The sequence below is a fragment of the Gamsiella multidivaricata genome (assembly GCF_025024155.1).
Source record: "Gamsiella multidivaricata strain RSA 2152 chromosome Unknown BC939scaffold_102, whole genome shotgun sequence".
In the NCBI taxonomy this organism is placed as follows: Eukaryota; Fungi; Mortierellomycota; class Mortierellomycetes; order Mortierellales; family Mortierellaceae; genus Gamsiella; species Gamsiella multidivaricata.
In genome coordinates, this window is record NW_026251810.1 from 64,130 (window position 1) to 87,770 (window position 23,641).

Consider the following 23,641-nt stretch of genomic DNA (forward strand, 5'->3'; position numbering starts at 1 on the left):
AGTTCAAAATAGAGAGTTGTGCAAATAAAGTGGTGCTGGGAAAAGAAGCAAGCTAGAGACTTGGAGCTTGTAACTATAGTCGACAGTATCGCTTTGTCGTCGTTATTGTATGGATGAGTACCCATCGTGGACTACATATAGAAGAAGCTTTACGTGGATACGTGTACTATATAGGGAAATGACATTCCATGAGGGTGCTGCTGTATGAGACGCGCCCACGTCTGGCATTCTGGTTTTCCAAGAATAATAAAGAAATATAGGTGAGTTCAGGCATGGTAACTATCATCAGTTGTGTATTCCTCGTTCCTAGAAGATATCTCTTCGGAAGCAAGCTATTGTTCCTTCCACATTAGGAGACTTCTAACCAAATGCTCCCTTTCAATGTAAGTTCCGGGCTGTATTAAAATGATCGCACTGAAGGGCTGAGTGAGATATAAGGACCCATACACGTTTTAAATAGGCTAAATGGATTACAATAGAAAGAATGCATGCAGAAATAGACCTTTTGATGAATAGATTTTTTTTTTAGCGACGGTAAAAACCTGAAGGTCTAGAAGGTATCTATGTACATATGCCCCAATACATAATGAACAATATTATTCAATTCCGCTTTTACTTTCCTCGAGTGACCCGGACATTAGTGGGCATAGACGCAATACACTAGTTGCTCGCGATTTGAACCACAGGGTTTGGTAACAATAGCCATGGTGAGGGTAATTTCCGATACCTCACCCAGGACAAATGCCCCAAAGCGCCTTGCGGAACAAAAGGGTAATGTAGAAATGACGGGGTTCGCGGAGAGATGGCGAAGGGACATTTAACAATTCACTCCAGTGCGAATGATCTTCATCTCGTATCCCTTGCCCTCTTGTTCAACAGTTCACAAGACCAATCACATCTGGTACTTCGTTCCCAGAACGGTCTGGCCACATAGACGATAATTGGACTCCATTTCCTAAAAGATCACTTGTCTTTTTTTTAACAACGTCTTATAGAGTTGCGACGCGCAAAGTTCCAAATGTATATCTGTAAATACACCTGAACATCTCGAGTTATCCCCACATAGCTGAAGCTTTGTATACCATGAACATACGGTATATCATTACATGCTTGCTGACATATCCTGCGCTCGAAGCACAATCGTATCTTTGAAGATGCAGTACGCGGTGTCAGCAATCTAATAATCCCTTGCTCACAATAGGACACGCGTCGAATACATACATTCATTAGGAGAAAGTGATATAGACCATAGATTCTCTTTCTTAGTGCTAAACTTTTTAGGAGGTGAGAACAGACGAGTCAACAACGTCACCTCCAGCTCTGTGCACCAGACGCATCAAAAGGAGGAACCTGCGCCGATCCCTTTTTTTCTTTGTGCTACTAATCTACCGAGCTAAAACGAAGAGCATGATCGATCGATCGATCAATTACCATACTCTGGTGGCGGAAGAATCCTGAACTCCGATGCTGTCCTGTCTTCAACTCTTTCCTCTTGGTACTGCCAATTATTATTGAGCATCCTCCCGTCGATTTCTCATTTCAGGTCATAGTTGTCTTTATTACTTTTACTTCCAATAATCACCGGCGAGCTGCTCCTTCAGCCACGGATTGGCCTGAATACGATCTTGGTACTGACTCCAGACCTCTTCGACCTTTTGGAGCATCACCGCACGGTCTTTTCGCGCTACAGGGTCCTGATCTTGGTAGTCCTTTGTAATGGCCTGGATCATTTCTTCGATCAGAGCCGTACCAGCCTAAACGTTGATCATTGAGAAATGAACAAATGTAATATATTAGTTCCCAAATTACTGCAAGTCACCATCATCATCACCGCACCATAACCTAGATTAAGGTCGGGCGCCTTTTAACCTGCTCAAACATTGGTCACAGTGTTTAAAACAATCAAGGGGGAGAGGACTGAGCGTAGGACCGTAGGAACAAGGGCCAAATCGGCAGAAGCTGCAGCAATCGCAGTCGAGGCCGAGGTGAAGACTCAAAAACTCAAAGCAGTTGGTATTAGCACTCCATGCACTTTGCTCTCTTCATCATTATGATCTCCGTTCCCTTCTCTTTCTTCGCGCGTTGGTATTTTTAGCGGCAGCCATATGACCAAAAGAAATGTTCATAGAACAGACCATGGAGAAGAAGCTCCCCTATAAAGATGGTCCTTGTCAACAGAGTGAGCAAAAATGGGAACTGAGCGAAATGCAAAATTGAGAGTGAATTGGCCCAGGTTGTAAATAAAAATATGGAGTCTCATTCACCCAAAGCCCAGAAGGTCGAAATGAAATAAGACTCAAGGTTAGGTTTGTGGGTTGCGCTGCCTTGTAGAGTGAGCGCGCGTATGTGCACGATAGCAACGCAACTCCAAGTCTGCGACCTTCTCAAGGGCCTCGTCTTTTGCCGCTGTTAGTGCTCATATTTTTTCTATTTTTTTTTTTTTTGTGGCCTGACCTGACGAGCCTTTGCAAACTTCACCAGATCGTCCCAAAAACCCCCTTTTGGTTGCCTTCACACGCCCATAGCAGACGTAGCCTAGGTCCATACCTTCAATAAGGTTACATAATCACTGCGAGAAAACAGCCCAGCGAACAGAGAATTAAAATAAAGCACAACGCTTGATCAGGCACATACAACGCAGCGCGACATCTGCTGCGGGCATATCTGGCGAACAGATCTAGCACGGACTGAGGAACCCAGCGTGCCCTCTGTGTTGTGTCCTGGAGACATGGAGACATGGAGACAGGTCTCTGGAAGGAGGCGGTATTGTGGGGAAAACACAGTTTCCGTAACCAGTGTGTTTCATTCTCGCAGCATCTCTTCTTTTAGTCTTGTCAACATCTCTCCCATTCAGCTACTATACACATCCCATTGTGTTACATTCGATTAGCGCAAAGGGAAAACAAGAAAAAAGCAATTGGGATAAAAGGACAGAGCAGTGGAATGAGCAGAGGCGTCATCCCCAAATATAGACTACCCTCCCTTAGTCTGAGTTGTAAGAAAGCCAGACAGACGCCAGACAGAGAAAGAAGAGATGCACTGACTGCAAAAAGACCAAGTCCAAGAAACAACGATGAAAGACACGCGAGGTGTGTGTAGACAGCCATTAAAAGAGCACAAGAGGGGATACAAAGGAGGACTTTTGGCGCTAGGCCAAAAATGTCTGCTGCCCACGGCGAACAATTGACCAGGGACTGGCTGTTAGAATCTCCGCTCTAGCAAAATAAGCGAGCTGACCGTGTCGTCGCCCACTGGCCGTTATGCTTTTTGCAAACATTCCCTGCCATCCAAAGCAGAATCGCCCTCCCATTGGCTGGCCATAGACAAATCATATCGGCCGCTGAGCGCCCATTGAACGGTATTTGCGGAGGCCCAGGGATGTTGACATACAAAAAGCGAATACCGTGTGCAGTCGTGAAAGGGAGCATATAGTCGCCAGAGCTGAACTGCCTTCCAGCTTGAGCTCTCTTATCTTTCTCTGCTTGCTCTTCTGCCCTTGCATAAAACCTTAACTCGGTTATATTCCAAGACGGAAAAGTAGATCCAGGAAAAACAACAACAAAGAAGCGTTGTCTGTGATGCACAGTATTGCCACCCTCCTACGTTGACCGATTTTCTTTGACCATCTCGAAAAACAAATGCGTCCTCTCCTTTGATTCCAATGCGTACTCAAACACTTATGTCATTGGCCAGTGGTGTTGTTGTATTAGGAGTACCTGTTGTCGGATGGTAGAGCTCTTTTTGTGTGTGTATGTGCGTGTGTCTTACCTCAATATCCTCTGACTTGGCTCTCTTGTGCAAAGAAGCCGTTTCTCCGCTTTTCGCTGCCCCTGATGCAGAATGATGCGCAGTTGAAAAGTCTTCGAGTTCAATGGCCTTGCGTTTCGCAAGCTGCACTACGGAGTCCGGAAACTGAGCTAGCTCCGCGACATGAATTCCAAAGCTCTGGTCGCAGACGCCTTCGACCACCTTGTATAACAGTGTGATATCACGACTCTTACTGTTGCGGCTGCTGTTACTAGTCATCGCGCCATCTACTTCCTCATCCTCACCACCGCCAACGTGTGCAGTGACATGCAGGTTGCCAACGTAGGGTGCAGTCTCTCCGAGCGAGGTCAGCTCATGGAAGTGGGTTGCGAATAGACAGAAGCATTTGATCTCGGTGGCAATGTGTCTAGCCGTCATCGGCAACAACAAGAAGAAAATCAATTGAGTTTTTGAGATCTTTTCAATCTTATTTCCCTCAGTCGTCATCTTCAATTGGCGACCTGCAGATATGTTCATGAGTATACATGAACCACAAAAAGATTAGGCATTGAGCATAAAAAGACTTACTCTGAGATAGCCCAGGCCAAACCAAAGCCGTCGTAGGTGCTAGTACCTCGTCCGAGTTCGTCGATGACAATGAGTGAATTCACAGTAGCAGACTAAAATGCAATTCAGAATATTCAAAGAAAATATAGTCAGAAAAGCCCGACATTCCTTCACAAAAGGTTGTTGTGAGCCCTGTGTGCCATGTGGGAAACTGAAGTGCGGTGAAGGGGTTCGAAAATAGAATCATAAACCTGCATGCACGGCTGTTGAGATTCAATAAGATTCAATAAATGTCATGCAAGCTGAGGAAGGGGAGATATGTCTATCATATGTATGAAACCCCCGGCTCTTACATTCCTGAAGCGCAAAAAGAGAGAGCACGAGCAGGTACTGTACAGGGGCCACAAAGAGCGCCTACGAAGCACATGCAAAGAAAACATATGACAGGCGTAGCGGTTACCTTGAGAATGCTAGCTGTCTCCAACATCTCAGCCATAAAGGTCGAGACGCCTTTCATCTGACTGTCGCCTGCTCCAACTCGCGCTAGGATGCAATCAAAAACACACAACGTTGCCTCTGCGCACGGTACGAAGCAGCCAGTTTGGGCCATGAGAGAGATGACGCCGATCTATAAAAAAAAAAAAAGAACAGCGGTTTTTTAGGCAGCCTATTGAGCAGTGCACATGCCATCGGGCACGAACCAATTGAGCAATGCACCCCGGAAGATTGCCACAAATGCACATAAACACGCATACACAATGAAGCAACATGTGCATGGTACCATACGTACCTGGCGAATGTAGGTAGATTTGCCTCCCATATTGGGTCCCGTAATAATCAAGAATTCGCCCTTGTCTATAAGGTTAGAATAGGTGCATATATTCATATGAAGCATTCATTAGTTCGGATATGCATGGAGAAGCATGCTTGAACCATAATGGATCATAATCCAGCCAGGGATCGAACAGTCATTGCCAAAAAGATGGTATTCAGCATGATGCCATGGTACATACTTCGCACAAGGTTGACATCATTGGGGATGAATGCCACATCATCCTGGACCTCCAGACAAGGATGCCTCGATTCTTTCAGGATTACATCCCCAGTACCCATGGCGGTCATACAGGGCTTGACATATGGCATTGGGGCATGGACTGAGACATGTGCAAAGCTATTCAGAGGAGAGGAATGACGGAAAAGCCAAATCAGTCTATGTATTTTCACGCTCCTGCTCACAGACCAACAGAAACTCGCGGCTGCTGGGCCACAAATGGTCCTTCATTCTACAGAGAACAGAAGACATTGGCTCTTCAATTTTTCCCTCGCGCCTTTGATGTTGTTACACGAAATATTCTAACGAGATATTCGGGACGCATGAATGCGCAAGAAATGCTCAACGGATAAAACAAAGTGCATGTACCTTACGAGCACGTCCAATTGTGCGACCAGCGTATTCAGTTTCTCGAGCACAGGGCAATACGTGGAGACGATTCCAATCACCTCCTTGGCCAAAGAGCTCTGTGTCCGTTCGTATTCCTGAGAGGCCTCGCTGAACGATTGAGATGCAGCCCGCATTTTTGTTGTCGTAAATAAAACACCGTTCTTCTGTGTAGTGAGCTCAATACAGCTACTCTTGTTTCGCAGGCATGAGGAGTCCTATAACAGCACATGTTAATGCACACGGGCGGATTAGATGAGCGACTTTGAGGGTTTGCGTGTAGAAATGCATAGTAAGTCTGTGGCCTGACATCAAAGGCGCGTACGTTGCGAGAGAGGCGGAAGCTCCATCCATAGACCTGATGGTCTTCCATTTTCAGCTTCTTGTCGATTTCCATGTTCAACTCGTCTGCAACACGCTCATGCTCCTTTTCCATGGCCTGCTTGACTGTCTCCATCTTGGTCCGGAGAACTAGCGGCATAGATGAAGCGCGGATTAATTAGTATACCATTGTTGCGCTGGATAATTAAATCCACTGCATAGTATCAATCGCGAAAACCTACCTTTCAAACTCTGGTCAAATTCGGCCTTGATCAGATATTCATGCCTGTCGACGGCCTCCAGATCGATGGTTGTCTCTACCAGTTCCTGCAGCTTTTGCAAATTGTTGGTGTACTCTTCAAAGTGTGTCGTAAACTCGGAATCGAGTATCTCCTTGTGTTCCGGTGATCCAGTCTCACACGACGCTAGTGTGCTCACGAGTCCTGGGAGCCGAATGACGACCTGGTACGCCCTGAATACATCCTGCAATGAGGCAACCCCACGCTGAAATCTCTTTGCTAGGCGGTGCAAGTCTGGGATCATCTTTAAATGCGTCTCTTGAAGGTTCTGTCTCAATTCTGAGTCTAGAGTAAATGCTTCCACCGTTGTTTGCCGTTTCTCTGTAAATAAAGGTTCATAAATGTGGTCGTCAGCGCACAGCGTGGCAAGTGAAATAGATTTCCAAGAGTCCTGTCATATCACAATTGCACTTACCGATCGCTGCTACATCCATGAGCGGTTGCTTGAGCCACTGTCCAAGCATGCGACCACCCTGAGTAGTTTTGCACTTGTTGAGCAGTCCGTAGAGACTTACTGATTTGTTGGCGCCGTCTTGAGGTCCAGGCATCAGATTGAGCGCCCGCACTGCAGAAGCATCCAGTTTCATATACTGCGAGAGATCGTGGTTCCGAAGAGCATACTGTCCAAAGTTACTCTCGTCGGTCAGGAGGGCTAAATATTTGATTACACATGCTGAAGCTGCCATGGCGTTCTTAAGCTCAAACTCTGGCAAGGCTGCAATCGAGATGTCCTCTTCCAGTAGTCGATTGAAATCCTGTTCCACGTCTTTGATGGCGAAATCTGATTTTTTTCTCTCCGTAATGACAATATCACAGTGCTGAAGAATCGTCCGCAGCTTAGAAAGCTCATAGTCTTTCTGTCCCTCATCCGCCTGAATCAGGCATTCCTTGACACCGAGCTGAATGACAAGCGACTCAAAGTTAGAGTAGAGATCATTGTCGATGAACTCTGAGATGCCGAGCTCTCTCACGGTGGCATCTGCAAAGCACACGCCCACAGTCCTGTGGTCGCCTCCGGCCTTGATTTTGACAGCCATAACGATAGGAGAAGCTGCCATATCTGTGTGTGCGAATAAGAGATCCTCCATGTCTTGTAAATTTCCAGGTGATGCCCGTTTGATGATGGACCACACATTCTGCTTACGAGGCTCCGCAGCCCAGATCTCGACCCTCATCTGTCGGTTCAAAAGAGCGTCCCGAAGAAAGGTCTCGCATGTTGTTTTGGACAGCGTGCAGCTAGGAACACCAGTCTTGACGTCGCCTATGATGGTTTAAGAGAAAAATCGATGTTATCAATCCTTGCCCTTGAGAGTAAGAGTCTGCTGGTATCGCGTAATGATCAGACCTTCCTGAGCCATTACCCCCGAGATACTTGATGACTGAGGTCGTTTTGTAAACATTCTGGGCAATAAAGAACGCATCTTCGCCATGCACGCTGTAAAAATCCTATAAAGTCCATATCTCAGGCGTTAGTGCACCATGCTGCTGAGTGTCATTGCCAGTGTCATGAATTAGACAGCGACCATCCTGACATACCCCTGAGCTCCTCTCAAAAAGGCGGATACAGTTTTCCTGTCGGTCAGGTAGACTCCTCAAAAAGGAGCAGTACTTTTGTTCGCCCTGGTTGTCTATGAAGTGCTCAGAAGGTCAAGGGCGAATCAACTCCACTGCATACGTTGTAATTTTGGTGGCGATTAAGGAGAAACGAACTGGCAGTGCGAAAGACCGAAGCAAGTCGTAGCCTTACCGAGGTCGAACTCGGGTCTATCCTTGAGTGATACTTCTGACATGTTGATGTTGCCCCGCTGTTCGTTTGATGTGAATCTCGAGAAGGGATGAAAGGCACAGGCAGGCAGACTGGCAATGGCGCTGTTTGTTTTGTATAGGGTTTATTTGTTGTAGTCAAAGAAAGACTGCGATTCACGCGTGCCACCACATCGTGAACCAGGCACGACCTTCCATTCAAGAATGCATTCACAAACTACCCTGGATGCAGCCATGGCAAAGGAAAAAGATGCCAATATCGATACCCTCGAGGTGCTACTGAATCCGGGCCTCATCAGTACCAAAGTAATGTCTGCTTACTACCTTGACACTCTTAGTCGCTTTGGTGTCTTTATCCGAGGATCGAAGGCTATATACTCATATGAGTCCCATACATCTCACCGCCTTTCTCTAGCTATCAGCTCTCCCAGAGGGTCAGGCACATGCGCATGGACGGCGGCTACTGCAGGATCTGCTCTCAGTTGGCCGATTTGGGATTCCAGCCTTGATTCCAGCAGAACCGGCCTCGAACAATGGCTACAAAGCAGACGATCGTAACCTTGGACATGATGATTCAGGAGTACAAATGATGCAACTTTCAGAGCGCCAAGGTATCGTGTGAGAAGCGGTGTTCATAGATAGCCATATATCAAGAAGGATATAGACCAACATGACGGGCATCTCATTCTCGCGGATTCTAGATATGCTACTTGGACAAGCCTGCAAAGTATACCACTTTGCCTCATTATCGTTGGACGACATATTCGACCAAGTTCCAGTATCAAACCAACTCTGTCTGATTACCGCAATGATAATTCTATCTCAGCAAGTCGTCTCGCCTGTGTCGTAATGTTCGTGCGTTCTTCAGCGCGCGCTGATTCCAAGGCGTCAACTCACCCTTGATAACTTCTATTTATTTACTCCGATTGTTATAGGAAGACAAACTCAGAGGCGGGGTCTATGGTTCAGCGGGAGGAGCCTTGGGACCCATTAACGCTTTTTCAGAGATGGATCCTTCGCTCCCGAATCTCTGGGACTGAGAGCTCCGGACTGGATTTCGGTGACCTCAACATGCATGCTGAAGTTCTCGCGGAGAAATTGATGGCACTCAACAAGGTAGGAGGATCCTTGCATATCATTCATCCGGAACAACCTGAGCCCTTTTTTTTTTTTTTTTTTTGAGCTTGTCCTTACGGAAGTGACGCATCCTTTCTTGATATTAGCTGCCATCGTCCGAGCGAGTACAGTGTGCACAATGCCAAATTTCATCGGAGCTCGGACAGTATTATTGCTGGATTGAGCAGTATGAGCAGGGATTGAAGTACTTAACACAATGCCACTTGGTCCACAGCGAGCACTCTGCATCATCTCCGGGTCGATCGACATGTCGCTTAGACGTGAAGCGCACTGTTGCACTATCAAAACTTGCAAAGCTGGCGACTGGTGCATCATTAGCGGATCCAAAGGAGAATTTGCTAAACCATGTGAGGCGTCTGGAAACAGAGCAGAGATACCTGGATCTTGTAGACGAATTCAAGAAGGACAACAGCAGTCGTCTCTTACCATATGTCTGGCGCCAACGCTTGTTGTCGAATGTCCTGAACAAATCAGACATGCGGAGCGCCGCCATTCTTGCTATTGCCAATGCTTTATATCACCTTCGGGAACCTAGTATGGTCTTGGCCGTCGTTTATTGATATATGGATCAGTTAAGAGCGAGACATTATGTAAATACTAAAGCCGATACTCTGTGCTTATACTTATTAGGTCAGATGATGCTAGAGATCCCATGTTCTGTGTTCATCTACCTGAGAGCCTTACCATTCGAAAGTGGAGACGAAGCGGATGCGTATTTGTCACCATCAATCTTTGAAGACCTGATGCAGATCATCGTCGACATAAAAGAGACATATATCACACCATGCATTCAAGATGTCAGTAGAGGCAAGAACTCTGAGGATATGGTCAAGGCGTTCGTCATCGAGTTTTGCGCCAATGTGCGGCATGTCTTGTGCTATGATGCAGCATGGAAATCAGGTAATGGAATTGTCAGCGAATTGAGTCTGGACGGCTTTATTCGCCACTGCTGAGAATCGAGATGCTAACCGCTAATCTTCGTGATGTACCACAATATAGGGCTTATCGACCCATCCGCCGACGACTGGAGACTTGTCTGGGATACATATAGTTTTATCCTCGTAAGAGTTCATGTTGGTTCTGTTGGATATCAGACCCTGACTTTAAGACAAGTCGCTCACATATATCTCTGCTTGCAAATTCCCAGTCCCGCAATATGTCTGTGACAGAGGATTCGATAAACCCGCCAACACCGCTATCAGATACGACCGAGGCAGTTTACAAATCCAAGCTAGCTGAAGTCATGGACCCTCAGGACTTGGAAGACTATTTCCACGCTGCAAGTCAAATATCTGTGCATCCTAATGAAAGCAATGGTTTTATCCGGCAGCTTCCTCAGTACCCACTAACGAATAATCTCTTCCCCTTCTTTCTATAGGCCCCTTTGCCACCATTAAAATGTAGTCTCATCGCGCTGGCCATAGGAGCGCAGGCCTGCACTCATTCCAAATATCTAGATGGCGTTCGTTTCTTCCAAATAACCGCTCATTTTATGACGCAAGAACAGGACGCTTCTTCGCCTGCATTCGCAAAGATTGGACAGCAGCTTCAGAAATATTCTGCTTGGGCGCAACTCGGCATTCTCGCAGACGAGCTTGAGAAGCGCAGGGAGGCACGGATATCAAACAGGATAGAACAAAAAGTAGGCGCAAAGGCGGATGCGATCAGACGCGTAGTGTCAACGAAGGCTGTGCAGGGCGCAGCAACCAGTGCAGCAACGGAAATGGCAGAGTCGTCGACTGCAGATGAAACCAGGATGGATGTAGATGACTTACTATTGGATCCTGAGACGCAGGAGCATGTTAAGAAAGGGAAGCAGGCCAAGGAGGACGAAGAGAAGACGCTAGAGATCTGTAGGCTTCTCACACACTACCTGTCGAGCTATGGCGCCTTGGAGCTGAACTTGCAGGTGCGTGGTAGATATATCTTCGTTTGCAAGGAGGTGGGGAGCCATGCATTATTGGACACTGACCACACTTGTTTATTTTGCTGTTTAGCTACGTTGCCTTGCATTATGTATCAATGGCAAACAATGGGACTTTTTGTCTGGATATGGTCGAGCCGCAGCTGAAGTCCTTGACAAGAGTATCCATGGAGGTAAGCAGTGTCTTGAATGCTTCTCATAATTTCGTCCGCAACATCCGAGATCGGTTGCGTTGTTTTCCTTTATACCTTTACCCATATTTGGCTATATCTTAAATACCCTGCTCCGTACATAGAAATATGCCAGGTCTACAGCATCTTGGTTCCGCTATGTGCGATCCTTAGCAGGGCTCAAGCTCTAGGAGTCGATCTCAAGGACATCACGTCCGCCAGTTGTCTTGATGCCGTGTTCTCTTCCGATCTGGAACCCATTCAAGTAACAAGAATGGCAGCATTTGATATGATCCAAGGACTCATGCCCAACGTTGCCAGACCTATCATCTCTGGCGGTCACTCGTCAATAGCACCGCACCAGCAACAACCGCAGTTCAATCAACCAGGCTTTAACGGCGCAAATAATAGCTACCACAGCCGGAACCGCTGGAATCGAAGATCTGTCCAAGAGGATGGATCTGTTCCATCTGGACCACAAATAATGGAAGAGGACCTGGGCCATGCGGTGATCTTGAGGCTATTTGGACTCGTTCGCCTGAGGGGTGTAATCGATATTTTTGGTGCCCTACTCGCCGGAGCTGTGTCTTCCATTTTACCTGAGAGAGCCAAGCTGACGTTAAACGAGTTTGGGTACTATGCCCTATTCACGACGTCGATGGACAGTATCGCATCCTGGATAGACCCCAGAGTCAAGATCATTGCTATGCTCAGTAACGGAGACGCTGGAAAGGCCATTGAGGCAGTTCCTGGGGCGAGACAGCGATTCGCTAAACTGCTAATTCAGGTCTATGAACGACAGATCCAGTACGAATCCGATACGCTCACCAAAAAATTAGGCATCGAGGATAACATCTTGACTATGCATCGATTCGACCCCGATACCGGATTAAGCACAGACAAAGCCCATACAGTCCTGTTCACCACGAAGGCCGCAGCGCAGATTACTCGATACTCTCTTTGTCTGACGGATCTGTACTACCTCGAAGGACTCCACCAGGATGCTTTGGCGTCGTTCTTAAACGCGTGCATGATCGCATCCAAATGCTTCGCAGATCTTGATCGTCTGGATCGGAGGGTCTGGGCCGTGTACATGCATGGTCCACTGTCGGCTCCACCAACTGGACACTCACCGTCACCGCCTGCAACAATGCTGCATGCCATCGTGCCTTCCCAAGGAGGGCCCATACCTGGCGCCATGTTCGGGCCGACTGGTGAGATCGTACAGCCAATGCCAACATATCTTACGCTCTCGGCATTATCGGGTATGGGAGGCGGCCTCGCTGTCCCTGAGGGACAGGTTGGATTAGCACTTTCATCATTATCACCTCCACAAGCTCAAGTACTAGAGCTTGGCGGCGGTGCTCCTCACATTCCGCCGCCTCCACCGCCACTCCCACCACTACCACCAGGTGCTTCATGTGGCCCTCCCATGGTCGCACCTATCCCTTCGCCTGTACTCAACTCAGCCCAAGTAGCCGTACCCTCCGCATTCGCGGTCAGAGCTATTGAGAGCTGCATACAACTGAACGAACCCTTGGCCAGTGTAGCATTGCAGCAATTCCTCCCTAGGATTGACTATAGCCAGGCGTTTGCTGCTATTCAAATAGCGTACGAACAAGGAATGTTATCATGGTCTGGACTCCTCGCAGGATCTTCAGGAGCTACATCATCGACTGTCACAGGAACGCCCGGAAATGTCTCTGGAGCGGGCATGGTCCCAGTATCGTTAACAAGTTCTGGAGTCATGGGAAGCAGTCTTCCTGGACAGCAGCCGCCTGTGCACTTGTTGTCTGGCACTGCGTTGGGACCGTCAAGTATTGACAGCAGCGGTATTACTGCTTCCCTGCGAGTCCAGTCTTCTACATCCGTGTTCATGCCCGAGTTGACTGCCATAGTCGATTCGGTGACCCGGCGCCGAGGGTCGTCTGTGTTTATGACAGGCAGCCATTCGCCACACGCGGCTTTATCCTCCTCAGCCTTGGGTCAAAACTCCAACAGCACAGGAACACTCAGCAGGGCAGGCAACAGTTTATCGCGACAGCAGTTTCTGGAGGCGGTGTTTGATATGACACTGCTGGAAAAGATCAGCTACCTGTGTAAGGAGAGCAAGGATGAGCTCGGATTGAAAAAGGTCCAAGAGCGCATCAGTAGTCATCGAATGGCCTTGGACGCCTTGCCGCCTTTCAGGGAACAGATCCGTCATTTGGTAGAACAGGGGCTGTTGACGCAGTTGTGGTCCAATTATGCGCGTACTGGGTAAACCAAGTTCCATCGATTTATATTAAAATACTGTTTTTATTGATGGAGTTATTTATTTGCGCTGCATCTCTGCGTACCGGACCCAGGAGTACATGCCAGATCCGAATAAACTCAAGAAGATACCGAATCCGTTCTTTCGGGAGCCAACAGACAAATACGCAACATAACTTGTTAGAATATAACTTGTCCAATGTATTTACGCAGTCGATGAACAATAGAAAAGCAGCATAGCTTACCATGGCAGTAATAGGGTTCTGATAGAAGGCCATGGCCAGCAAAGTCTGGACACAGCTCTTTGCGGTTCCTGAGATGGTGTTCGTCAAGGCGGTGGTATATTTGATCTGCAAGAACATGGCGGTGTTGATCAAGAATCCCGCCACGCCCGTGATGGTCATCAAGATCCAGAATCCCATATCTCCCAAGAAATAAACCTCGGATCTAATCTCGCTGATTTCGCCCGAGAAGAGCACGATTGGGGTCAACAGAATGATCGAGATTGTGGTATTGTAGTGCAAGAGTCGCCACTGGTTGTTGTCGACGATCGAGAGTGTCTTCTTGACATAGATTCCATACAGTGCTACAAAGACACTGGATCCGACGCCTGCGAAGAGACCGGGCCACGAGAAGTTGGTCTCGCCCATGGAGCCGACAAAGAAGCCGAGGACGACAATGGAGCAGGCGAGCATAGCCCCAACAGAGGTACGTTGGCGGAGCATGGTGAAAGTGAAGAAGATGTTGAAGAAGATGGAGAGCGAGCGGGCGACCTGGTAGAAGGTAACCTCGACAAGCTGGAGGCAAAGGTTGTTGAGGGCCAGCATGAGGACGTAGACGACGGAGAGGGGCGCGATCTTACGGGCGACGTCCAGATCGAACTCAAAGGGGGGTACCATCGAGAAGGTGCGGTACCTGTGGGAGGTATTTGAAGACCTTGGTTAGCTTCCTGGGTTTGCACACCTGCTATTACTTATTTTTACTGATGTACTATACAATTGAACAGATGCAATTGACGCGGTATTACCTCTTTCCGAGGTGCCCGGAGACGATTAGCAGTGCTAGGGCAACGACCAACTGATAGAGCGTGACAAAGAGTGGGTAGGGAAACTTGTACTCGGATCCTGAGAGGATGGTCTTGTTGAGGAAGACGACGGAGAGAGATGCAACCCAGTAGAAGGCGATGGCAGAGATGATGAGCGAGAGCGGATGCTGGGGCGCAAGACGATGCACCGCTGGTGACGGAAGGAACTTTTCTTCCCTTGTGGCGGACATGATGATGATGATGAAGAAGTGGTGGAGACAGGGCTTTGTTCGAGAGAGGATTTTTAAATATTGGGACTACTCGAGCTAGTTCAATATTCGAAATTAATGTTAAGGCGCCTCACGAAGCCCTTCCGACCTCACATAGTATGAGGCTGGACCCGTTGGATATATTCGTACTCAGCTATAAAATCGAAAGGCGGTAGTCGTCGTGTTCTAGCACAGATTCTGACTTCGAGGCGTTCAGCCATAATCCAACGGATGAGGACTTTGGGCCACGGCCTGCTTAGGCAGACCCAGACACCAATTATCCGAATGAACGGTTCCCCTCATACCAAGCTCAATTGCTATCAAAACAACGGACAAAGCTGTCCTGAGAAGCTTCAAAGAGATAAAAGGCGGGCTCTATGGCGATATGATCGGAAGAGAATGAGAGTAGACCATGCTATAGAAACACCCTGGAATGTATGTCTCCTAAACGTTTCCATAGATATCGTTGGTAACTGGCAATTTGACCGTAGTGGCCCAAAATTAAAAGGCGGATTTTGGAAACCAAGCATCAGTGCATGGGGATATGTCATGTCTCCAGATGTTTTCTGTTTATCAAAAACCTGTCCTTCTTCTTAGTGCTCATTGCTTTATAGCTTTATTCCTGAGCTTGTTATCTGTCACCCTAAATCTGGGTCTGCTATGCCTACAATAGTAGAAGTCGTGAGATTTATCGACGTTTTCTAGAAGCCTGTTTTTGTCTGGATATAGGTCCCGCATCGGTTGTTGCGCTCAAGCTTCCCTGCTCAGACCCTGCTATCATCATGTTACAGCGCCCCGCCTTATACAGCAGGCTTCTGTACCCCACCTTGCCTATAGGCTTGCAGTGCGTGCAGGGCCTGAGGAATTTGTCTGGTGTGAACTACCAGAAGGCTGTTGAGCAATGACAATATGTACTCAGAAATCGACTTAATATCCAACTGGTTGCTTGTCCTGGACGCTCGACGGTTGTTAGCGTCCCTGATGCCGTGTATCGCGAGCCAATCAGTCGATCTGCGGCATGTCTTGCCAAGATAGGGCGGAAGGCTTGCTCTAAATGTCCGCTCCTCGTAGAGTCAATGGGTCACAACCAATGTCATCTGCTGCTGGTTTTCGTCAACTGCAGTAGCAAGAAAGACACCACTGTAGCATTCTATGTCTCTGTAAGGTTGTTTGTGGGAGTAATAACACAGTCAACGTAGGTAGTGATAGTGGTTCTTACTGCCATGCTGGAGGGATACTGGTGGAAGTTGTAGGAGCGAGATGGAAGTGTAAGGATAAAGGATGTGAAGGGAGCCTCATTTATAGCACTTTGCTTACACCACCAATCGCCATCAATCACCCTGCCCGAAGAAGCGACCGAAAAGAAATACTTTTTCATTGTAGTCGCTTCGTCCTGCATTTTTTGATTGTGGTCACTTCACCACATTGAGTGCATGCTGATAGATGCACAGTGCGACCCTCTGCTCCCTCTTGGATGCATTCATGCGCCGCCTTCTGCAAACTATTGTAGCGACTTTTTGGGAGTACAGTCGTGGATGGTTTACAAGAGCTTCCGTTAAAAGACCAGTTCGGATATTACTGTACTCTGTACCACAGCGCTCAATCCAGCGCTGCAATGTGCTTCGCCCATATTCGAGCAATGAACTGCGTGATCACAGGTTTGGCAACAAGAAGCAAGCGTTATCCCTGCCCACTGTGGTACCCTACTAGCCTCCCCCCCTCTTTTGCTTCAGCAGCATGGCGCGTAGCTCCTGCCGCCTACACGCAAACAGAAAGGCCCTGACCGTACATTCAAAACTATGGCTCTTTGCTCAGCGTATAACTACAGGAAACAATCAGGTGAAAATTCTGCAGAAGAAGCCAGCGTGGATCGAACACTGTCAAGTACTGTTGATGTCCAGGCCCGCAGGAAGAGACATATAAAAAGATCAGTGAGCCTATACAGTCTGCTGCCGTCTGCTACGCACCCTCAGCTTGTTCCTCTCGCCATTCATCCCATGCACATTCGAGTATCCACAATCCCATCGCATCAGCTCCATATGAATGTCCATATCCCAACATCCTGGATACGACTAGTGGTCAAGCGAACGAAGTCCCAGTCCAAAGGAGACAACAAAGCCAAGGCTGAGACCGTCTGCTTGTGGGGAGGGTACGACATAACTCTCTTACGGGATCCAGCGTCTACGGCAGAAACCGACGAACACTACATCACTAGCCTCAAAGCCGGCCGTCGAACCCTTGCAAGAAGCAAGATGACCGTCAATCCTCAACACAAGCGAGGAAATAAAGCGGCCCTTAAGATGTCCCTTGTTGTTGACAAAGTAAAAACTGTAGTCAGGAGATCCAGCGGCGAGGACAATGACAGCATTGAAGAATCCAGCAGCGTCGGCGGAGACCTCTAAGAGGGAATCGATCGCAAGAACCTCGGTAAGTAATTCGCCACTGACGCCAAGCGAGCAAAGCAAGACGAAGGAGCACAGATTGGGTACAACGGGTCTTCCGACGAGGACACAGAGGATTCTCGGCAGTTGCTGCATCGGGCATAAGTCGCTAGAGGTTACTTCAGGATCATCTGGACGGAACCTAGACCAATTTTCGCTGTCGAGGGAAAATGAGCACTTCCTATTTAATGGCAGAGGTCAGCGTATTTTCTGTACAGAGGGGAGCCTTTGCGACAGATATGGGAATGTAACGAAAACTTCGCACTCGGACAAAACTTCATTGATGGAAGACGGCGTATTATACAGTTTTGGACTAGGATGGACGATCAAGAGGGGCTTCACACACTGACTGTGAGGGAAATGTTGTAGGTCTGCCAGTAATTGCCTCCTGTTGTCAGAGTGCTGACTTAAGAGGCATGACAAGGCTGAGAAGCTTCCTGCCTATGGACAACATGTCTTGTTGATAAGCTGTGTCAGAGGAAAGGGCGTAGGCTAAGCCTACATGGGTGGTGAATAGAGGCCTGAAAATGAAATGAATTTTGTTGTTCCAAATGTGCCTAAGATTGCTCGACAGCTGCCAGCAATGTGCAGCAAGATCGAGTGGTGGATTCTAAGGCGAGTATTAACTGCTGTTTAGTGGAGAGCTAGGCTGTTTATTTATGTGTCTCCTGGCTACCGCGTCGGTTCGGCGTGTAGCCTTTAAGCGTGTGAGGCCCCGTTGACATGTGTTAGGGTTGTCTTTTTCTGGTATGAGCAGTTTCTAGAGGAAAACACTACCAATTTTCCATCTTTATTGAAATCATGCAAATGAGGAAGTGAAGTGTGATGGAAATGAGTGCTGGATTAGTTGAGCTGTCTAATTAATAAAAGTAAAGAAGCTACGAGTGAACCTGGTCAGCGTAGTCAAGATAATCGATAAAGGGAATGAAAATGTAGAAAGCCCAGAGAAAAATGTTCGAAGGAAAATGAATATAGAGAAAGAGAAGTTGTTCTTTCGGACAAATCTGATTTGATCTCAGCAGCTCTCTGCAACTTGGCTACTCTACCGCTTACAATACCCAGTTCGATAAAATCGTTTGCAATGGATTTACCCCTTTCAACGTTCGAAATTGACATTAAAAAGGCGCCTCACGAAGCCCTTCCGACCTCACATAGTATGACGCTGGACCCTTTGGATATATTCGTATTCAGCTATAAAGTCGAGAGGCGGTAGTCGTCGTGTTCTAGCATAGATTCTGACTTCGAGGCGTTCAGCCTTCATCCAACGGATGATAGCTTCAGGCCATTGCCTGCTCAGGCAGACCCAAATACCAATTACCCGAATGAACAGCTCATTGGTAGAGCAAAAAGAGCCTGTCCCACGTTAGTCTAAACCTAACTAGTGTTTCCTACTATGGGCGAACAATCCACCGCTTACTGGATTTTGCTTCAGTATGATAGGAAGAACCGATATAGAAAAGCAGCGTCGCTACGGACGCCTGGTAGTCACAAGGTAGCTATCCTTCTTCCTCTCCAACCCACGATCTTGGTGGCTCCAACCGGTGTAACCATCCAAGTCTGACTAATATGTATATTACCGTGAATTTTTATATATTTCAAATGGGTTGAAACCGCTTGTGCAACAATGATTTTGGAAATCGCGTGTTGATTGGCCGAAATTATTGCATAGCATAGCAAACGTTGCCGCCAATAGGGGGATTCAAACTTTGACATTTGCAAAATCAAACGCGTACTCATTAGCCAAACATGCTTCACACAAACGCGCCATATAACGCGCCCTTTTAAACCTCGTCATTACGGCGGAATTCATTCGCCTCTGCGGCGTGTTTGTCTACAACTAGTATCCGTGTGCTCCTCTGATTTTTCAGCTTTGCGATTGCATCCTCTGTTCCTTCATCGTCATCGTTGAGGATCGTGAGAATGATGAGCTGCTCCAGGTCGGATAGTAGCTGTTGGCGTTCTGACTTCAATAGCATGGGAATCGGGTTGGTGGTTGGTTTTGTTCAACTTGATGCTGCCCATCATTTTCTGAATTGTAAAAGACACAGGTATATTTAAAATCGCGTTTTGGTCACAAACGCGCCTCAATATCTGTCCACAAAAAATTTATGACGCTGTCAAAGTTTGAAACCCCCTATTTGCGTGCCCGCGATGGAGAGACAATTATAGACTAGATGCGATATCTGTGATAAACGATCTAGTTCATTAATCGTGGCCAAGTCTTACAGATACTATGCTTAAATGGAGAACTGGCACCGAGTAGTGGCAGATTCAGGGGCCAGTAACATTCTCAACAAGCAAAACAGTATGGCTGATATGCCGCAACCAGCGCGAGTTGAACCGTCAATCTGTACATGAAAACGGAAAGTAATTGAGTGATATTGTTTTTTTTATTGTAGTAGGCACTGTAACAATGCATACTTTTTTTTTTTTTTTTTTTTTGTTTGTTTGTTTGTTTGTTTTTCTTTTAAGCATAAAGCTTCCGTCGATTCCTTTTGATAACCGCGTTTAGTTGATTCTCCAGCATCTGCGTCTCCATCTTGGCATTAATCACCTGCAATTCGAGGTCCTCCACGCTTCTTGCCGTTGTTACGTATGTAGGGCTAGGTCCACTCGTGTTATTCAAGCGAGGTGTCGATTGTGCTGTGTTGGCCCCGCTATTGCTGCCACTGACGTTGTTAATGTTGCTGGCATTGTTGTCGTGACTCATACCATTCAAATTAATCCCGTACTGTTGTTGCTGCTGCTGCTGCTGCTGTTGTTGTTGCTGTTGCGGTTGCTGCAATCTGTCTAGCATCTGAAATCCAGAGTTCGGCTGAGCAGATTCACGTCGCGATAGCATACCTGGACCGCTCTGACTGTCATTACTCATCTCTTGCTGATAAGGACGACCTGCAAGACCATCCCCGTTGGCTGGAGAGGACCAGCTGCTAGGCGAGGACATCGACAGTGATGCCGATGGTCTAAAAAGGTCGAGCGCGCTCATCATGCTGGTGATATCCATCGGCTTGTTGCTGTTACTCATATAAGACGAAGGTGTACTATTACCGCCAGTACCATCTCCATTTCCACCGATAGCGTTGCCACTAGAATGCATCCCGAGCCCAGGAGGTGGGCCAGAGACGGAGTTAGATCCTGATCCAGACGATATCGACATTGGCATCCCTGGCGCGTTCATTCCATTGCCTCCATACATTGTGTTCATGCCCAGGCCCTCGTAAAGGCTAGAGGGTCGGCTTGAATAGTCGCCACCCACTGAATATGTGTTGTTGTTTAGGCCGCTACCAAAATGCTTGCCGTTGGCTGGAGAATTTATCCTTGGTCCACCGTTGAGATTATTGAACACGTTGGCATGTTCCTCAGGCAGCGCGATGGGTTGTTGCTGCTGTTGCTGTTGCTGTTGTTTTTGCTGGGGCTCATCTTTCATGCTAAGTCGCTCTGGCCGGATACCAGAGTTAAGTCCCATGAGCAGATCCGACTTGACCTTAGCTGATCGAGCGGCCGCGGCAGAGTTAATTGTGTTCAATAAAGGCGACTCTCCTGCGCCGAATGCAACTGGGTACGCCTCCAAGCTGGCTGGTTTGAGCGGCGAGAACTGCTAGAATACAAAAGTAAAGACAATAATGTCAGAGTTTCATCTTAAAAATGATGCGGCTGCGGCGCTTTACAGTGCCAAGTGATGAACTCTTGTCATACCTCCATTCGCATGTGGCCAAGTCCGAACTGTTGAAGCATAGATGAATTGGTACTGTCGTTTCCAGCCCGGGAAGCCATATCTATGGTGTAGTTCAAAGGTAAGCGACATTACGAGAAAATTGGGGCTGATATGCGTCATATATGGCCATGGGTTCCAAAGATGTTAACATACCTGAAGACGGATCATGACCCATAAAACCAAAAGAGCCCGCGTACCCTCCAACCGATGGCTGCTGAAGTGCCTCTACCAGTGAAGGTCGTGGGATTCCAGATGATGACATGCGCGCCGACATAATAGCTGGGTCCTGGAACGCCATTGATGTTGACGGACCTATTTGTATATTAATGTGAGCAAATAGTTAAGAGTATGTCGATACATTAATTGATTATAGTCAATAATTTACAATAAACGAAAAGACATATACCAGCGGTGCCTCTGGCTGGACTTGACTGGATTGCGGGCGAGGCTGCCGCTGCCTTCAAAAACGCACCAAAAAAGTCTTGGGCATTGTCCTGGCTGTTCCGGGGACTTGTTGTTTGAGTACCCATGTTGGCATCGGATGTCCAACTGTGAAGTCGTGACGTCTGTAGTAGACGCTGAGACTGCTGCTGCATCTGCAGCTGTTGTTGCTGTTGCTGCTCCTGTTGCTGTTGCTGCTGCTGCTGCTGCTGAGATATGGACCATCCTCCATATTCGTCGCGAGCAAGACTTTCGAGTCCAGGAGGTGGAGATTTGATCATTGTGGGCGTCATAGGATTGCGTGCAAGTCCCGGTGGACCGCCGCGCTGTTGCTGCTGCGGCTGTCGCTGCTGCATTGAGAGCTGCTGGTGGTATTCCACCATGCGAGAGCTGGGCGTCGTCAGCATGGGGTCCATATTTAGCTGGCTCATGCTGCGCTGGAATGAGAGGCCTTCCTGCTTGTCAGCACCGTCCCACATACCAGCGTTAAGACCGGAATCCTGGCGATGAAGAAGTGGAGAAGGCTGATATTGGCCATGTTGGTATTGCTGCTGGTGTTGCTGGTGTTGCAGGTGTTGCTGGTGTTGCTGGTGTTGCAGGTTTTGGTGCTGAAGCTGCCGAAGATGTTGATGTTGGTGCTGCTGCTGTTGTCCGAGGGAACCGTTGGGCAGACCAAAACTGACATTAACGTTGGGGAAGAGAGCTCTGAATCCGTCCTGCATCGATTGCATATTAGACGACGGATGCGCGAACTCCTCGCGGTCAAATGAGTTCGAATATTGGTTGTCCATAGCGAACCCGAAACGAGACGTCTGCCTTGGTTTGCCTGGGATAGGAGGCCCCACTGGGCGATTGCGACCGGTCGCAGGATCATAGTCAGAGTCATTAAGGAAGGACCGTGCTGATGGGGCCAAGTTGCGACGCATGAGCGGCTCGTCATCCATCGAGAATGGGTTGAAGGACCCAGTATAGTGTGTTGGAGTCAAAGGCATGCTGGAGATGCTGGCGAAGGTGTCCAAACCGAATGGACCAGCTGTTTCCGTGCCCAGAGATGCAACCCCATCACCACTGCCTAGCCCATGAGGCAGTGTAGCCAAGGAGGAATCGGGATTAAAGGAGAATGAGCCCAGTGATAGTGTTGGCTGGTTCTGTGCCAATCGGGCCTCCTTCTCTATGAGCTCTCGCCTTTTCTCTTCCTGTTCCATTCTTTCTTGCTCCACCTTGGCTTCTCTCTCCTTCCGCTCCTTTTCTTCTCGTTCCTTCTCCAACCTCTCCTTCTCCAACCTCTCCTTCTCCAGCCTTTCCTTCTCTTGACGCTCCTTCTCTTGACGCTCCTTCTCTTGACGCTCTTCCTCTTGACGCTCTTCCTCTTGGCGCTCCTTCTCTTGGCGCTCCTTCTCTTGGCGCTCCTTCTCTTGACGCTCCTTCTCTTGACGCTCCATCTCAATACGTTTCTCTTCCTCCCGCTGGAGCTGTTCCTTCAGCTCTAGTTCCTTGCGGGCCTTCTCTTGTTCCTTTTCCTTTTGCAGCTGTTCCTGGCGTTCCTGTTCCTTCCGCTTTTCTTCCTTCTCCTTTTGTCTCTGCATCTTCTGCTCCATCTCCTGCTGTTGCTTTTGTTTTTGCAGCTCCAGCTGCTCTAGCTCCAGTTCTAACTGCTTTTGTTTACGAAGCTTCTGTTTCAAGAGCTCTGCCTGCTGTTCCGACTCCTGCTGCTGCTTCTGCAGCAGAATTTGTTGCTTCCGTTGCTGCTCCTGTTGCTGCCGTTGCTCTAATAACATCTGCTGTTTTGCAGCAGCCTCGATGGCTAGCGCCTCTGCAGGCGTTGGAGAATCTACCACAGGGGCTGTGTTGAGATTTGGGAATCAGTATAAACAAATAATAAGCAAAAGTATGACCCCCATGAAAGACACTAAAATACGACTTACAATCTGCCAGAGATCCATCCTTGACATAACTGAGCTCCTTCCGCTTGCCATTATTTACAACTACGCCAGTGATTATTGATGTTGTCGAGCCCTTAGACCTCAGTGGCGGAAGGCTGTCGGACTTCCGAGCTGTTGTGCTATGTAGCGTTGGCGTTGATGGGTTGCTGCCAATCTTTGCCCAGGACGCTGTTGCAGGAAGAGCCGAG

At 48.0% G+C, this 23,641-nt stretch overlaps 6 protein-coding genes across 6 annotated transcripts; 1 reads left to right on the forward strand and 5 right to left on the reverse strand.

Annotated features, from left to right (window-relative positions):
• Positions 1–3,585: 3,585 nt before the first annotated feature.
• On the reverse strand, positions 3,586–8,251 carry BC939DRAFT_17394 (DNA mismatch repair protein MSH2). The gene is made up of 12 exons (XM_051550393.1): positions 8,120–8,251; positions 7,909–8,000; positions 7,734–7,818; positions 6,788–7,633; positions 6,316–6,693; positions 6,078–6,223; positions 5,735–5,970; positions 5,328–5,485; positions 5,105–5,169; positions 4,775–4,942; positions 4,336–4,427; positions 3,586–4,174 (listed from the first exon to the last, which is right to left on the reverse strand). Exons 1-12 carry the CDS (start codon positions 8,160–8,162, stop codon positions 3,670–3,672), a joined length of 2,814 nt encoding a protein of 937 aa, XP_051407191.1. The 5' UTR covers positions 8,163–8,251; the 3' UTR covers positions 3,586–3,669.
• A 119-nt stretch (positions 8,252–8,370) lies between these two features.
• Positions 8,371–13,630, forward strand: BC939DRAFT_507682 (uncharacterized protein; the record flags this gene model as incomplete). The annotated part of the gene is made up of 11 exons (XM_051560911.1): positions 8,371–8,442; positions 8,552–8,747; positions 8,838–8,982; positions 9,072–9,252; positions 9,360–9,807; positions 9,904–10,173; positions 10,273–10,334; positions 10,421–10,567; positions 10,652–11,182; positions 11,271–11,370; positions 11,493–13,630. 11 exons carry the CDS (start codon positions 8,371–8,373, stop codon positions 13,628–13,630), a joined length of 4,290 nt encoding a protein of 1,429 aa, XP_051407192.1.
• Positions 13,631–13,681: 51 nt separating this feature from the next.
• Positions 13,682–14,895, reverse strand: BC939DRAFT_507683 (uncharacterized protein; the record flags this gene model as incomplete). Its single annotated transcript, XM_051560912.1, has 3 exons — positions 13,682–13,762; positions 13,866–14,535; positions 14,648–14,895. The coding sequence occupies 3 exons, from the start codon at positions 14,893–14,895 to the stop codon at positions 13,682–13,684; spliced, it is 999 nt and encodes a 332-aa protein (XP_051407193.1).
• A 2,183-nt stretch (positions 14,896–17,078) lies between these two features.
• On the reverse strand, positions 17,079–17,450 carry BC939DRAFT_481440 (uncharacterized protein; the record flags this gene model as incomplete). Its single annotated transcript, XM_051559024.1, has 1 exon — positions 17,079–17,450. The coding sequence occupies one exon, from the start codon at positions 17,448–17,450 to the stop codon at positions 17,079–17,081; it is 372 nt and encodes a 123-aa protein (XP_051407194.1).
• Positions 17,451–19,786: 2,336 nt separating this feature from the next.
• On the reverse strand, positions 19,787–20,099 carry BC939DRAFT_466941 (uncharacterized protein). Its single transcript, XM_051557703.1, has one exon. The coding sequence runs from the start codon at positions 20,062–20,064 to the stop codon at positions 19,822–19,824; it is 243 nt and encodes an 80-aa protein (XP_051407195.1). The 5' UTR covers positions 20,065–20,099; the 3' UTR covers positions 19,787–19,821.
• Positions 20,100–21,695: 1,596 nt separating this feature from the next.
• BC939DRAFT_466945 (uncharacterized protein) lies at positions 21,696–22,820 on the reverse strand. The gene has a single exon (XM_051557704.1). It carries the CDS (start codon positions 22,448–22,450, stop codon positions 21,938–21,940), a length of 513 nt encoding a protein of 170 aa, XP_051407196.1. The 5' UTR covers positions 22,451–22,820; the 3' UTR covers positions 21,696–21,937.
• Positions 22,821–23,641: the final 821 nt, after the last annotated feature.

Coding starts and splice junctions, on each gene's coding strand:
- BC939DRAFT_17394 (XM_051550393.1), bottom strand. CDS start 8,162: ATGTCAGAAGTATCACTCAAGGATAGACCCGAGTTCGACCTCG. Junction 7,634..7,733: donor AGTCATCAAGTATCTCGGGG/GTAATGGCTCAG, acceptor AAACCATCATAG/GCGACGTCAAGACTGGTGTT. Junction 4,175..4,335: donor TTGGCCTGGGCTATCTCAGA/GTAAGTCTTTTT, acceptor GATGACGGCTAG/ACACATTGCCACCGAGATCA.
- BC939DRAFT_466941 (XM_051557703.1), bottom strand. CDS start 20,064: ATGAGTCACGACAACAATGCCAGCAACATTAACAACGTCAGTGGCAGC.
- BC939DRAFT_466945 (XM_051557704.1), bottom strand. CDS start 22,450: ATGACGAGCCGCTCATGCGTCGCAACTTGGCCCCATCAGCACGGTCCT.